General features: G+C 43.2%; 1 protein-coding gene across 1 annotated transcript in view; it reads left to right on the plus strand.

Moving 5' to 3' along the window:
- Positions 1–16,326, plus strand: part of TENM4 (teneurin transmembrane protein 4) — a 627,658-nt gene that overhangs the window by 577,306 nt on the left and 34,026 nt on the right. The window contains exons 25-26 of the mRNA XM_065629610.1: positions 4,941–5,095; positions 9,254–10,131. Of these exons, the coding sequence (XP_065485682.1) occupies positions 4,941–5,095; positions 9,254–10,131 (1,033 nt within the window). The remainder of the gene's footprint in view (positions 1–4,940; positions 5,096–9,253; positions 10,132–16,326) is intronic.

The raw sequence follows: 16,326 nt of genomic DNA on the forward strand, positions 1-16,326 counted from the left end.
TTAGCACCACAAAAACAATGCAAAATGAAGTAATTAATTTGGGGACAGATTGGCTCCTTCACTGTGTCCTGCTGAATGTGTAAACAAAATCTCAGTTGTTCACTAAATGTTTGTGCCCTGGATGGAAGAAACTCAAACCTCCACAGTCTGTTAACAGTTTTGTTGTCAAGCTACAACGCAAGGGCCATTTCAGGGAAGACCAGAGGCTGATTGAACAAAATATCTTGTCTCTTACTGTGGCCAGAAAAGACACGCAGAGAAAGGGGCAATGACAGAGTGATCTCTCCCTGCTAACACTCATCAACATTTGGGGCACTTTGTGAAGCGGCTGCACCTACACCTGTGCTTGGATGCCACCGTCAATTGCTCTAGAAACCTCCCTGAACACCTAGTTTTGTCACCGAATCACAGAATGTCAGGGATTGGAAGGCACCTCAAAAGCTCATCCAGCCCAATCCCCCTGCTGGAGCACACTCTTGTCCTTCCAGATATCCTGTGCTAATAATTTCCACAGGTTGTTTAGCCACGGCATGAAAACACATGGTCTTTTTGAGGCCAGAACAGTGTTTTCTGTTCTTCTCTCTGTGCCTTTCCTAATCCATTCCTGTCTTCCAGCTCCCCGCTTGACCACTGCAGAGCACCAAGCTGATCTTTTCGGAAAACCTTTCACAGAATTTCCAAAATCTTTTTTTCCTGTGAGCCATTTTACAGGTTGTCATTGCATATGGGTAGTTAGACTTACTCCTTCCCTCATGAATTCCTCTGTATTTATTGACATTGATTTTCATCTGCCATTTTATCACTCAGTCATTCAGCATCCAGCCAGACAAGAAAGCTCCAAATTTGGATTCCTTTAGCACCTATTTTTGTACTTAAAAGGTTTTTTTCCCCCTTTTTTTCCCTAAGTAGAGCTACATGTGCAACGTGATAACTTTTAGCGGCTCATCTTCTAGAACAAAACCACCATGTCCCAGTAGCTATTTGCAGCGGAATGTTGTGCTGTCACCTCCTCATGCTACAAGGTCCTGACATTTCAAGCAAATGTCATCACGTCACAACTTTCCATCAGCACAACTTACTGGTGTGACGCACATGGAGCTACAAGCCCTTGTTTCTTATGGGTTCTCTGCCTATCCAAGAGGAGCCAGCGTGATTTCATAACCGATGTATTTCATATCTCAGAGCTTAAAGCTGGGATCTGCAACGCTACCTGGGTAGTGGCAGCAGATGTTTTCTCTCAATAACTGTGAGATTGAACTTCAAGCTGTGTGTTGAAAATCTTTAATTCCCTTATGTTCCTATGGAAACATGAGAGGAGCCTTCTGCCAGAGCAAGCCAAGGCCTTTGGCTTTACACGCATAATGTGAATTACCCATTTCTGTGCTCGTTTGCGGGAGCTACCTCCCAGCACTGGAACTGTGCCATTATCAGAAAGAAAACACAACCTAACCTCTACAATCTGCCACAAAGAATCTGTGAGATGTTTCCTTCCCTCTCCACAGAAGTCATCCATCCAAAGACACTTTGTTGGAAACCAGGGCTCCTCTCCATAATTAGATTTGGTTCCAAGACAATCAGCTAAAGTCAGGAAGGGATTGGAGCAGTTGCCGTGTGAAGGGCGTGTGCAAATGGGAATTTAGGGCTTTGACAGACTGAAAATTCTGTTACCCTGCAGAGCATCCGAGGAAATGCAAGGCAATTGAGAGTGCTTAGCCTCCGTGAAAGAGGGATAAGCAGAGAAGTGCCCTGTGATACGAACACATGCACATGCCATTGCCCTGGAGCAGGGTGATAAGTGGCAACTTTGCTGTCCCGCTTTAACTTATTCGGGTGTGCAAGCTCTTTGTCTAAGCTGGAATTTGAAATAAAGTTGTGCTCTATCAACTGATCAGAGCCGGGTTGAGAGCCAAAGTATGTACAGGTTGTTATTACTGTAACTGGTTAATCAGACCAGCCATCAGACCTCAGCACCGAACACCGTGAGCGACTGTCAGCATATGCTGCTGATAAGTCCAATCCAATACATATGGAACTCACTAAGAGAGCAAATTCTGCCTCATTTAAAATCACATTATCCAGCCTGCCACCCTTCACTGGCATTTGGCCTGTCACGCAGACTAATGGACAGGCACCCTGAAAAATGCTCCTTGCGAACCTAGGAAGGGGTAAGAGCCTCTTGTGTTTGACAAAAGCCAGTTAAGATCAACTAAACCTTCTATTATGCCTCTTCCAAAAAAAAAAGCAGGTCTACCATATCACTTAAAGGGCTCAATTGTGCTCCTGCTTGTCAAGCAAGCACGAACAAACATTAAAGAACTTGCCATTTGGTGGGCAAAATAATTAGAGGAGCAGTAACATTCAACAGTAGATGCCAGTGACAGGTGACGTGCCAGTATCTTGGACAAGTCATAGAACAGGGCACACTGATGACAGATCTCATGGCAGGTGAAGACAACTTCCAGAAAGCCATGGATGCCAGTGGGATATTGATGCTTATAATGCCAGATCCCTCTGCAGCTTTTGATAAAGTGTTGAGATCCAACTGGTGTGTTTGCATTGTATAGCGAGAATAAATGGCCACCACTGCTGTGGCTTCTCCCATAGCGTTCAAATGCGCAACAGGTACCCACTGCTCGTCTTCAAGGGTCTTGTTCCATGGTCCTGCAAAGATCAGTCCTGTCTTGGCATGAATTAAACACAGGTACTGTAACGTAGGACTAGAAGCAATCTTTTGAGTCGTTTAGTCTTGTCATCCATTATATCAGCAAAGCTGTCATATAATCCCCTCCAAAATTAATGAACTTCATCTTAAAAGGAGCAAGTGATTTTCTTCTACACTTCCCTAGAGGCTATTCTGAAACCTCACTGCTCTGATGGTCAAATACCCAATCCAGGTCAAAATGATGCCCTTCAGGCAGGGAGATGCTGCAAAGAACTAAGGAAATGCTGTTTTTACCTCCTAGCAAAAATACACAGCTCCCATTCAACTCAGTGATCTGAAACTTCAGTTCCCTGACTCCTAATTGACTTTGAGTCTAGCTTACAACCCTGCCTGAATCCTGTCCTTTACCTCAGCTCAACAGAGAAGTTTATTCTTTCTCTCACACAATTGCTTAGTCCTGAGGTTTTCCTGCCATTACTTGCAGGCTAGATTATCTTCTGTGGATTTCTGTATGACCAAATACGAAATGCTTTGCCACGTATCATCCACCTCCATGGCTTCCAGCCCATGCAATAGTAACAGTGCTGGCTAAAGGCCATGATTTTAATTGCCAAAGCAATCAGGGGCCTAGTCCCTGCTACGTGAAAAACTAGAATTTTTGATCTGTGAACTGCTGCATCTGTACTTCACAGCAGAGCTCACAGTGGATGAGGACTGAGGGTAAATGTTTCAAACAAGGGGATCTGGCTGTAAAACAGAGTTTTGGAGAAACACAAGATCTGGTAGCTTCTCAGAAACATTCTCAAAGGTTTCTATCCCAAGCAGATTTTCCATCATTTCTGTCACTATGATGACAGCCAAAAAACATTCTAGCGAGGATTCATCTCACTAATTTAATCTGTCTACAGTATAAATGTTTCCTTTGGAGATACTTGCTGTAATCTCCTTTTATAGTCAATGGGGAGGAAAAGGTGTTCCTAGCAGGATTCGTATAATCTCTTATGGATATCTGCTTTAGGGTGAGATGAATTGCACCCTAGAAATAGGTATTTCTCTCTACTGATTGGAAAAGCTCCATATAGTTGCTTGGATGCACAATGCAAAAGTCTGCTTTTTGCCAAGTGATTGCTGCCCTGCCAGTGAAAGAAACTAAAGAGGAAGATCCTAATATCCATATATTCCAAGCAGAGTGTTACAGACTTCTACATTCTTTTACTGTTCCTTCACGTTCTTTTAGTGTCTTTAAGACACTCAAATATCATGCTGTGCAGCATTCTGCCACCATAGACTATGGATGAGATGGATGACTCTATTAGTATCTGTAGAGTTATTTTTAATCCATACTAGCATAAAAGAGAGGTGAATGGGGCCCTTAACTTCTTATTACTGCCTTAGTCACGGGCTTTCTCTGTGACCTTCTGAAAATTGCTTTATCTGTTTTTTTCCCGATATGTAAAATTAGGATGATCACACTCACAGACTGTGAGGTCTAATTAGTAAGTGTAAAGCACTATGAAATCCTCTGATGGAAGATGCAGAGTATAGCTAGCCTGGGATAAAGAGGATTAAAGGAGGCTGTGCTAACATAACGAATACTTGAGGAATGATGTTTAGGGGGAAGCGAAATGGCACATATCTGACAGTGAGGAAAAAAGAATCAGCCGTCTATGGTTATTGTCTGCTTGCATCAAATCCACTGACAGGAGTATGTCTACAAAGGAGGTTTGGACAATGAAATGAATCCCCTGGCAGAGTTCAGAAACAGGTGAAATGCTATAGATTAGTAGGATGATCCTAGGAAAATCCCTTCCACATTATCCATCTGGAATTTGATGGACCTGATGGATCTTTCGCAGCCTATTTCATTGATATTTCTGAAAGATCCACCAGTGCAACATTTTCATGTGCATGGCTTAATGTTCATACCATGAGCAGTAACACCATGTTTCTGAAGATGCAAGACACGTAGTTATTAGAAAATCTTTTCAGCATTTCACCGAATGACATGCCCTTTTCCAGAACTGAACAGGGATTTCTAAATTACTTCATGTGTCAGTTGAAAGTGCCTTCTGTGGAATGGTGCCAGTTCAAAGCTCCTAATAACCAGGACTCCCATGTGTCCAACCCTCATCTCGTCCCTTTTGAATGCCATAAAATATATTGCTCCCAACCAAACCAGTGGTCTTAGTCTTCCATGAACCAGACATCGTCTTCTATTCATCTCATGACTGTCAGGTCACTGTTGCCTTCTGACCATCTGGCTTTTTCTCCTCCCCAGGCATCACCGTGGACAAGTTTGGGCTGATTTACTTTGTGGATGGCACTATGATCAGGCGGATTGATCAGAATGGGATCATCTCAACTGTGTTGGGTTCCAATGACTTGACATCTGCTCGGCCTCTCAGCTGTGACTCTGTCATGGACATTTCTCAGGTAAGACAGTGTTTTGGTTGGGTTTCTACACAATAGGAGCCTATGCCTTCACCCTACCTGAATGTCTGTGTGCCTTCCCGGGTTTGACAAAGAGGTAAGGGCTCCAGGAGAATTACATCTCTATATATTTTATGGTATGAAAATGACTGAGTCAAAAGGAAAGATTCTGTAAAAACCTAAGGAAAGATCTAACTGACCTAACTCAGAAATCTCTGGGAGGGAGATTTTAGAGATGTCCTCATCACAGAAGAGACTCCTTTCAGAGCTCCCAATATGCTAGGAGACACAGATTTCTGGGAAGGCAGATTTCATTAGCTCATTTATCAATAAACTAGTTGCTTTAAACTAGAAAGACCAGGCAGCAGAACTCATTTTGGTAGGACTATATAGAATCATAGAATCATTTTGGTTGGAAGAGACCCTCAGGACCATCAAGTCCAACCATAACCTAACTCTAACACTAAACCATGTCCCTAAGAACCTCATCTAAATGCCTTTTAAACAATATGCCATGCTCTGTTATAAAAACTTGGCTAACCATGGGGTTTTTTCTTTGTTTCCCCCATCCTAATTTGGCCCAGTACAATTTTAGACCTGAATCAAATTAACATCTAGGAAATACTGATTGGAGGCCATGGTGCCCAAATTAGCAACAGCAGGAAAACAAGAATCTCGAATCGCATCAGATTGCAAATTGGTTGCAGCTACCATCATGCTGGGCTTTTAAGTCCTGCTGCTTAAAGGTGGAGAGAAGAAAAAAAAAAAAAAGTTAAAAAGAAATCTCAGTTTGATGATTGCTTTGCTTCTGGATGGCACAGAAGAGAAATCTGTGACAGCCCAGCACTCGATTTTGCAGGGCACTGGCCAAACTGTCAGATTGTGCCAGGTTAGAGATAGCGTCCTCTGAAACCTTCGTGCCCTTTGTTGTTTGTCTGGCTACAGGAATGTTGCCCTCGGCCGTGAAAATATAGATCATAGCTGGAGGGCTAAGTACTGTTATTCAGCCACGATAAATGTCGATGGGGTTTCCTTTTTGTAACTACCTAGATAATTTCCGTGCTCCCATATGAAATCTGTTCTTGTTTTTTCCCTTTAATTTGAGAAGATTATTCTTGCTTCTTTGCAACTGATTCCCACTGTCCGCAATTTATGAACAAGCTAAAATTATTAGTTTAAAAGCTCTCATGCCTTCTATAGAAGCAAATTCTGCTGGTTAAAGGCCATCTTGTAGTATGTTTCTCGTCTTACAGGCTCAGGTTTTTTTGTTTAACTGAATTTCAGGGGCAGTTACCACAAGATCATTGTGTATTTAGGCTTTAAAAATCATTTTCTTGCAGGTTATGTGGCTTATATGTATACCAATGTCATTTTTAAACACTTCTGAGGTGACCTAAAATCTATCAGCTGAAGACTCTTTCTTTCTCTTCATAAAATGACAAAAGCCATTTTTAGATTAACCTGTACTGTGATGGGCAGATTAACCACTACTGTTCTGGACAAATGCACTGAAGACAAGTCTAATTAAAAAAAAAAAAAACCAAAAAAAAAACAACAACCAAGCCGAAACAGGCAAAAAAACCCTCAGCTTGGGAAGTAGCTTTTCATCATTTACAGTGGCTAGAAGGGTCTTTTCTGTCAGGTCCCTGAGGCTCCTTGGGGCATGAAGACATGAAATATTTAGCTGCAGATGTTGACAAGGAATGTTTTTTAAGAAATTGAAAATTCCCTAGTCAGTTCAGAATAAATTCTGCTCTTGATGCTAACTCAAGGCCGCAGAGCTTAAAGACCACTGGAAGGGATGGAGGCATGCATTATTAAAGGGAAAACCACAGGCTATAATGTTTTACCACAGGAAGGGTTAAAATAGGCCAGGAGCTGAGAAAAAGGAAGGCAATTTTGCAAAGAGAGAGCTCAGCACACTGCTTAGCCATGAAAATGAGCTTCACAAGCCCAACCATTAGAAGGCACAATGAACTAAATACCTTGCATCTGACACTCTTCAAAAAATGTGTTGAAAAGGGATTTAAACATGAATAGAAGCATCAATTCATGGTGTGAATTTAAAGGTTGTCATATGCAGGGAAAGAAGTTGGACGCGACGATCCTTGTGGGTCCCTTCCAACTCAGGACATTCTATGATCAAAAGTAGAGCATGGCTGTGGCTTAGCTATTCAACTACAGACTTTAAAAATATGAATTTCCTGTGTGCCTCTAGATCCTACCTGGTTTCTCCTTCTTGGTTTTAAATAAAACCACAGTGAGGGATGAGAGCGTGGGGAGAATGGCACAAAGTGACCAGCTTCTCATTTCACCATTAGATACCAAGTCCATATGTTCTAACTTTGAGTTGCCTGACTGACAGAAAGGGAATATACAACCAGAATAGCTATTCTTTTCAACCAGTTGAAAAATCTCTTTAAAAGCCTGGCTGGAGGTGACCAAGAGCATTCTCCACAGTTATTCGTTTCCTATCACAGTTCACACCTCTACTATAGGGAAGGTGCAACATTATGAAAGCATTGAAGCATTGGCTGGTTCCCATCAGCACAACGTTGACTTTATGTATATGTATATACATATATAAACCTATCGTAAAATAAAAAATAATTAAAAAATGCACACCTTCTTCATTAAAAAAACTAAATAAATTACTCTGAATTCTATTGATAAAGGTTTCTTAGGCTTGGCAACCAAAAGAGCAGACTCACTTGAAAAGACAGTGTATTGCAGAAGTAGAGCTAGAAATGGAGACATTCAACTGACTTATGGTGTTACCAGTCACTTTTTTCAATTTATTTGTGTATATAGATTAGCACTGTAGAACTGTGATGTGTCTCTATTATTTGAACACCTTCTTCCATTATGCTCAAAAAGAAGTGAAAACCACTGTGAAGACACAACTATTTTATGGATTGGATTTCCTGAATTTCCATTTTGCATTTTTTGTAGCATCAAGCACAAAATAGATGGTTATAAATTGAACATACACACATGCTGACACAGCTGCCAGTTTTGCGTCTATTCCTCCTTGCCATTTACCCAGGGCAGTTGGGCCACTTGTCTGGAAAATCCTTTAGTAAAAGTATCATTGTTTTGTTTCAGTGATTGCACAGCATTTCACACAACAAAATTCCCAGTCCTGGGGATCAGGTCCAGATTCTGTCAATTCAAAGAGCATAGAATGGTTTGGAGAGGGGAAATCCCACTTGAATCTTTGTGTCTTCTTGTTTACTCCTGCATTCCCTGGGCACTGATGGCCCTTCCCGCAGCCCCTGACACCTCAATGATGAGGTGAAGAACTAGAGAGAAGCCAAGGTCAGAGCAAGAGGTGAGGAGAGTCTGTCTCTGCCCATCACCCTGCTCCCACCACTGCAACAATGAGAAGTGTGGGTGTCACCGTGTGTGTCCCTTGTGTGACCGGGAGCTGAGCCCCCTCACGCACACCAGAGTTGTGTCCTCTATGGCCACCATATCATGCAGTAGTAATTAGTTGTGCTTAAAATCAGTGAACACTTCGGGTTGGAAGGGAACTTCCAAGCTCATCCCGTGCCCCCCCTGCCACGAGCAGGGACATCTGCACCAGCTCAGGTTGCTCAGAGCCCCGTCCAGCCTGGCCTGGGATGTCTCCAGGGATGGGGCATCCACCACCTCTCTGGCCAACTTGGGACAGTGTTTTACCACCCTCATCCTAAAACATTTTCTCCTCATGTCTGCCTTGAATCTCCCCTCCTTTAGTTTAAAACCATCACCCCTTGTCCTATGGCAACAGGCCCTGCTCAAAAGTCTGTCCCCATCTTTCTTATCGGCACCTTTTAAGCACTGAAAGGCCACACTAAGGTCTCCCCGGAGCTTCTCTTCTCCAGCTGAACAGCCCAGCTCTCTCAGCCTGTCCTCCCAGCAGAGCTGTTCCAGCCTCGCATCATTTCTGGGGCTCCTCTGGCCCCTCTCCAGCAGGTCCATGTGTGTCCTGTGCTGAGGACCCAGAGCTGGCCCAGCACTGCAGGGGGGTCTCACAGAGCGGAGCAGAGGGGCAGGCTTCTTTTACCCCTTCTCCCTTTAATCCATGTTGAAACATCATCATGGCAATTGATTTATAGCAATCATGCAGAGAAAAAAGATCTTGCTATAACAATTTTCTTGTGTTGTTTTACCATTAAGGTTCGTCTCGAATGGCCTACAGATCTGGCAGTCAATCCGATGGATAATTCGCTGTATGTGCTCGACAACAACGTTGTGTTACAGATTTCTGAGAACCACCAAGTGCGCATCGTGGCGGGGAGGCCCATGCACTGCCAGGTGCCAGGCATGGATCATTTTCTCCTTAGCAAGGTGGCAATCCACGCCACCCTGGAGTCTGCCACCGCCCTGGCCGTCTCACACAACGGGATCCTCTATATTGCTGAGACCGATGAGAAGAAGATCAACCGCATCAGGCAGGTCACCACCAATGGAGAGATTTCTCTCGTTGCTGGTGCACCAAGCAGCTGTGACTGCAAGAACGATGTGAACTGCGACTGCTTCTCGGGTGATGATGGCTATGCCAAGGATGCCAAACTCAACGCGCCATCCTCCCTTGCGGTGTGTGCAGATGGGGAGCTGTATGTCGCTGATCTTGGAAATATCCGAATCCGCTTTATTCGGAAAAACAAACCATTCCTCAACACACAAAACCTCTATGAGTTGTCCTCACCCATAGACCAGGAGCTCTACTTGTTTGACACCAGTGGTAAGCACCTTTATACTCAGAGCCTTACCACGGGAGATTATCTTTACAATTTTACTTATTCTGGAGATGGAGATATAACCCTGATCACTGACAATAATGGCAACTTAGTGAATATCCGAAGAGATTCCACGGGGATGCCTCTCTGGCTGGTGGTGCCCGATGGCCAAGTCTACTGGGTGACAATTGGTACCAACAGCGCACTCAAGAGCGTAACAACGCAGGGGCATGAAGTGGCCATGATGACGTACCACGGCAACTCCGGTCTCCTTGCCACCAAAAGCAATGAAAATGGTTGGACAACATTTTATGAGTAAGTAGATTATGAATATTGTGCTGCTGACTTCATTCTGTGTTCCCTGAACCTTGCAGGGTTGATAGAATTGAATTCCCTGGACAGAATTATTGTCTAAATAAAATGGTCAGAGCAGAGAACAGTCGATCTCACACAAACACTTCATACTAGAAGTAAAGGTGTCAGTGTTTGAATAAACTCTATCAAGTCAGGAGTCAGAGCTTCTACTGAGTTTTTCTAAGTCAGCCAAGTAATTTGGACACCTGGTTCTCCTTAACTATAGTAGGAACTGGTGATTTATGCTGCATGTCAGATAATTTTCCTTGGCTTTGAAAGCCTTGGAAGTGTCAAAGTTCCATCAAATCCTTTTTCGCAACTTTTCAGCCACTTCCTATGTTGCAGTGTCTTTTTTGAGCTTGTTTGAAGTGACTGATGTAGAGTGACACCTGGTAATGACTAATGACTGCTTGCTCAGAAAACGATTCTGTAATTAATGGACTGCTTGCTTGGTTTCTGCTGTTGTAATTGGCCTCACTGAGCTTTAAAAATAGTCTCAGAACTGTTCAAGACCATCCCTGCCCCAAAGAGTTTCTGAGCTGAGAGAAGACAGAATGCATTGAAAAACCCAAGGATGGCAGTGACTTGAAGATTTGTACTTCTTTTTTGTATTAATGTCAGCAATTCCCTGCTTATAAATACCATGAAGACAACACACTTCTGATATCAAATAGGAAAAAGATAGATAACTGAATGAAGGGCATCTAGAAGGACGGCCTGGAAATTAATCCTGCTGTTGAGAACCCTCTCCCCTCCCTGGTTTCATTTTTATTTTCAAGTCTAACCTCTTTGAAATGCTCCTTCTAGTGCATAATTTCTCATATGGTTTGAATGGTTACATGAAAGTGTTCAGCTGCCATAATAATAGACCCATTGTAAGAGTCCAATTTGGCTAGAATAGACAGTTCCCAAGATTACAAAGAAAAAGAAATGTTTTTTAAAAAATGAAAAGAGACTCCGGGAAGGAAAGCTGGCTAAACCCACATATCCGTGTGTTCGACATGCAGTTGCTTTGGTTCTTTCTTTCAAATGTTCCAGGCCCAGTTTCAAATTTCTTTGCTTGATACTCACTATTACTACTCCTGCCTCAAAAAGAACTGGTGGAAACTCTGTGATGAAGCTTTTGAAAGCTTATTTGCATTCCATCAATGTTCTGCTTGCAATAACTGTAGCAATATTCCTCAGTAAATCAATGTTAATACCATTCCATCTCTTACATTGAATTTGCTTGAGGGAAGCTTTAAGGAGGAACGATGGGGTGTTTTTCTCTACAGGATTGGAAGCCTATGATATCGTCAGAACCATCATGCTAAATCAAGGGGGTATTTTCTTTTTGCAAAGAACCTAAGAGTTCCTGTGCTTGAAACAGATATAGCCATGGACAGTGAAGCAAACTAAACATTACAGCTAATAATGGTCAGATTTATACCTCAAACATATTCTTTTATTTAAAAGTGTGACTGAAAATATAAAGGAGATTAAATGAGACAGAAGCTAAAATCTAACTTACTCTGTGGATATATTTATAACAGCGATCCATTATTTCTTGCTACCCAAAAAAATAGAGCATTTGTGAAAGTCATCATCGTTCTGGTCCTTTTATGCACTTCAGAAGAGTCATAAGAAAGCTTTTTAGAGCTAAATGGAAGACAGTATTCTCCAGCGGCTAGACTATGGAAATCTCGGCTAGAGCAAGTCAGCACTCTATGATAGCACAGCATCACTGAAAATAGAATTGGGAATGTGTCTTCAGAGATATCTCCTCCAAACCTGTGATTAGTTGTCTCTATTTAACCATTCCTGTCAGATTCTGATGCAACTTTATACAACTACAGGGTAAAAGTCTATATCTGAGTTGGTTACCTCAGCCTCCCTTTATAGGCAATGGAGAGAAACAGGCACTTTCAAGGTGAGTTTCTTTTGAGTTGTGTGAGCTTTAGGATGAGATGAGACAAGATGTATTCTTAAAGTTTGCTTCTGTAAAGGTAGTCCAGAATGATTAGCTCAGATACAGATGTTTACCTCACAGATGTCTACAAGTTGATCAGATGGATCCTATCAAAGTCATCTAAGTTATTCATAAATACTGCTAGTGATAACAATGTATTTACCTATCTTAGTGTTATTGTTAGAAAGCTGGTTTATAGGCTCAGTCTAAATCTTCCTTGATGAATCAGAGACTTCATCCTATCCTATCCTATCCTATCCTATCCTATCCTATCCTATCCTATGCTATCCTGTCCTGTCCTGCCTGTCTTGTCCTGTCCTGTCTGATCCTATCCTAACTCATCCACTGGGGACTTAGGAAGCAGTTCAGTCTGCTTTTCTTCTCAGCCGTGAAAAGTCCATATCAAATGGCTCAAGAAATTGCTCTGTGATAGGTCTCAAAAGATAATCAGCAATACAACCCAATTCACCTTTTGGGTGAATTGGCAGGGATTGATTCTACCAAGGTTTTGCATGCATAATCTGAAAATTAAAAAAATCAGAAGTGATAAAATGAGAAGATAAATAAATAAAGGTAAGATACTTAGATTGCTTGATAAAGTAGGTTTCATTTAAACAAAATACATTCAGTCTAATGCCAGGGTGCACGTGTAATTCCATGGCAAGTCTGTCTAACTTGTTGCTTGGATGGACAAACAAAATTAATACATTTACACGTCCCCCTCTGCTTGTAGTGGGTAACAGGAAGCTGATTTTATCCCTCTACACCACTGATGAGGCTAAACTGCCAGTTCTCCTGTTGCAGTTTATGAAGGACAGTGAAAATTGAAGGCTGTGCAGAATAACACTACAAAAATGCATTTGTGGGGAGAAAGTGCTTTATGCTGGAAAACTAAGAAGACGTGATCTATTTATCTTAACGTGAAGAAGACTGGGAAGTGTCTAGATCACAGCATGTCAGGACAAAACTACCACCTACAGAGGGACTCTTAATCTAGCAGAGAAAAGCTTGAGAAGGGTCAGGGGCTGGAAATCAAAGCTGGAGACATTCAAGTTGACAGGAAGGTGTGATTATAGGGACCAACCATGAGAATCATTGTATTCTTAATTTCTTGGTATCTTAGATCATTACTCTGGATAGCTTTTTAAAGTTATATTCTTACCAGATTTGCCTGAGTCAAACACAAACTGCAGGGATGAGTGCAGGCATGTCAGGATGAAATCTAAGTTCTTTGATATCCAAGAAGCCAAAGAAAATGGCATAAACCAAATCAGTGTTCAATACCTTCAGGTTATTGGTTTCTGTATCAGAACATCGGGAAATTTGCATTGGGGAAGTTTAAGTGTTTTAGAGAAATCCTGTGATCCTGAGCAGCTGGAAGGTGTTCTGAGTAGTTTTCAGTCCCGGCTGAGGGGGAAGGTGAGGCTCATATTTCTGTTTTGCTCATGGCCAAGGAAATAAAGACGTCAAATCTGACTCTGAGGAAAAGCTTCATGTTTCTTACAGCACATAATAGTTGTTTATGGGCCAGGACAGGCTGGACACAACTGTTTAAAAAGTTAAAGAGTAAACGTAAATCCAGCTGGCAAGTTGACACCGCACCAGTGGGCCCATGAAGAACATCTTTATAAGATTTACCTTTACCTGACTCTCTACAGAGGACCACAACCAGACACCCAGCGTGAAAGAGCAATGGTGTAGCAAGACTGGCAATGCTATGTGTGTACATGTCCAGCATATCTGGTTCTCCTTCAGTGTTTGCTCTTACCAGGCCATTTCTCAGCCTTTATCATAAGGCTGCAAAAAGCTGTGACATATAGCCCCACATGCCAAGAAAGCCCTTGAGATGCTGGAGCGAGTTGAGAGAAGGAAACGGAACTGGGGAAGGGGCTGGAGCACAAGTGTGATGGGAGCGGCTGATGGACCTGGGGGTTTCAGCTGGAGAACAGGAGCTGAGGGGAGACCTTCTGATCTCTGACCTGCCTGAAAGGAGCTTGGAGCCAGGGGGGGTCGGGCTCTGCTCCCCAGGAACAAGCGCCAGGACCAGAGGAAACGGCCTCAAGTTGCACCAGGGGATGTTGAGGTTGGATCTGGGGAACAATTTCTATCCGGAAAGGGCTGTTGGGCATTGGAACAGGCTGCCCAGGGCAGTGGTGGAGTCACCATCCCTGGAGGGGTTTAAAAGACATGTAGATGACGTTCTTAAGGACATGGTTTAGTGAGAGTGTTGGGTTAACGGTTGGACTCAATGATCTTGACATTCTTTTCCAACCAAAATGATTCTGTGGTTCTGTATGGGCATGTTGGTGTGACTGTGGAGGAGGGACGCATTAATGCAGTACTGGAGGTCTATCTGCAGGGAATCCAGGTCCTCCAAGGGTTCAGGCTGGGCTGGCACATTGTCCCTTCGTCTCTGTAGGCGAAGGAGCCAGGTGCCATTTTCAGGTGGTGGCAGACTTGCCTACAGCACTCACAGCTCTTCCTTTTGCACATCCTACCCCAAAGCCTTTCGTAACAATCCTGCTTCATTGGGTTCAGCACTGAGTAAAGTTCAGTATATAATGCTGTGCAGTTTCCCTTTCTTTTAAGAGTAAAACTTAACTCCCTGCTGTAATTAGCCTGTCCCCAAAGGCCTATCTAGGACTTCTTTGAGGGTTTTAGCATTATATAGACCTTCTCTGCCTCTGCAGAGGGCTTGACATTTGCTGTCAATTAATGCAGTGCAGCTCAGCTTGTCCAGTAACTGGATTAAAGACTTGCCTTCCTGTTGAACCTGTGACAGTGATAATCAGCAGCAAAGGAGGCTGATCTGGAAACTCTGCCAGGGGAACGGCTTCTTGTTGTTCAGCTCCTCAAGCCAAAGACAAAGGATGCTGTGTGACTGCTCGTTTTCTTGTTGTTGCTGCTTTTTCACTTGACATGAAAAAATTGCTACCAGCCTGTACAAAGATTCTTACCAGTTGCCCTTTATCTACTTCAGAATCCGGAAATTCTGGTTAATATATTTGTTTAAACCAAGAATACGGCAATCATCTTGATTAGCTCATTGAGATGATATCACTGTACGTTAATTCAATTTCCCTCTGAGCCAAAGTCAAACCTTCCATGCATTATTTAGCCCAGATGAGGCTCTTTTGCTTTGGTCCTTTGTCTGCCCAATTAGTTTCAAAGGTCACCTCCTCCCATACAGAATGAAATACTTACACATCGCTGCAGCCAAGCCCCGAAATTCAAAACCTTTTCATGGACTGCCCAAGAAACGGCTCACAGCTGCCTGGAGGGTGAAGGGTACCAGATCTTCAGATAGGCGGTAAGGGGAGCTTTGACCCGTAACATAAGATGCTGTTTTACAGAGAACCAAACTCTGCCAAACCTCACACACCGTAATGGGTGGAAGGCAGGAGCCAGCTGGACTGAGCATGCAGGAGGACCTTGGATGGCTTCCCAGGAACCTGCAGGACTCAGCAGAGGTCCCACCCCAGTACCAGCAGTGTTTGGTGCCCCAGCCAATGCCCTGGTGTGGGAGACTGGGGTACCAGAACTGAGCATCGCGGTCAGCATCTACCCCATAGTGAGATGCACACTCAGTCTGCCTTGCACTTGGCGTAAAGGCTTTGAAGTTTTTTCTCACGTAGCCAAAACGAGAGGTAAATGACACTTGTTTAGAGGAGCGATCACCTCTTGACTCAGAGAAAAGCTAGCTTACTGCATTATCATAGATTCAGAGAATCACAGAACAGTTTGGGTTGGAAGGGACCTCCAAAGCTCCCCCAGTGCCCCCCCTGCCATGAGCAGGGACATCTGCACCAGCTCAGGTTGCTCAGAGCCCCGTCCAGCCTGGCCTGGGATGTCTCCAGGGATGGTTCATCCACCACCTCTCCGGCCAACCGGGGACAGGGTCTCGCCACCTCAGCATAAAAAATTTCTTCCTCATGTCTGGCCTGAATCTCCCCTCCTTGAGCTTAAAACCATTATCCCTTGTCCTCTCGCAACAGGATTAATAACATCCCTTTATCATCTGATGTCTTAGGTCATGCATTGACTATTATGGTATTTTGTGGTATTCTTGGTTTTCAATAGTTCATGTGAGGATCTCTTTCTGCTCCTGCAGCAGATTGGAGTGTGAGAAACACCTTTGGCTTTTGCTCTCCCTCCTCTTCCTGTAAGATTTCTTTGCTCCTCAATTTATTCATGATGAAATAATTAGA

Source organism: Caloenas nicobarica, chromosome 1 (genome assembly GCF_036013445.1).
Source record: "Caloenas nicobarica isolate bCalNic1 chromosome 1, bCalNic1.hap1, whole genome shotgun sequence".
Taxonomy (NCBI): Eukaryota; Metazoa; Chordata; class Aves; order Columbiformes; family Columbidae; genus Caloenas; species Caloenas nicobarica.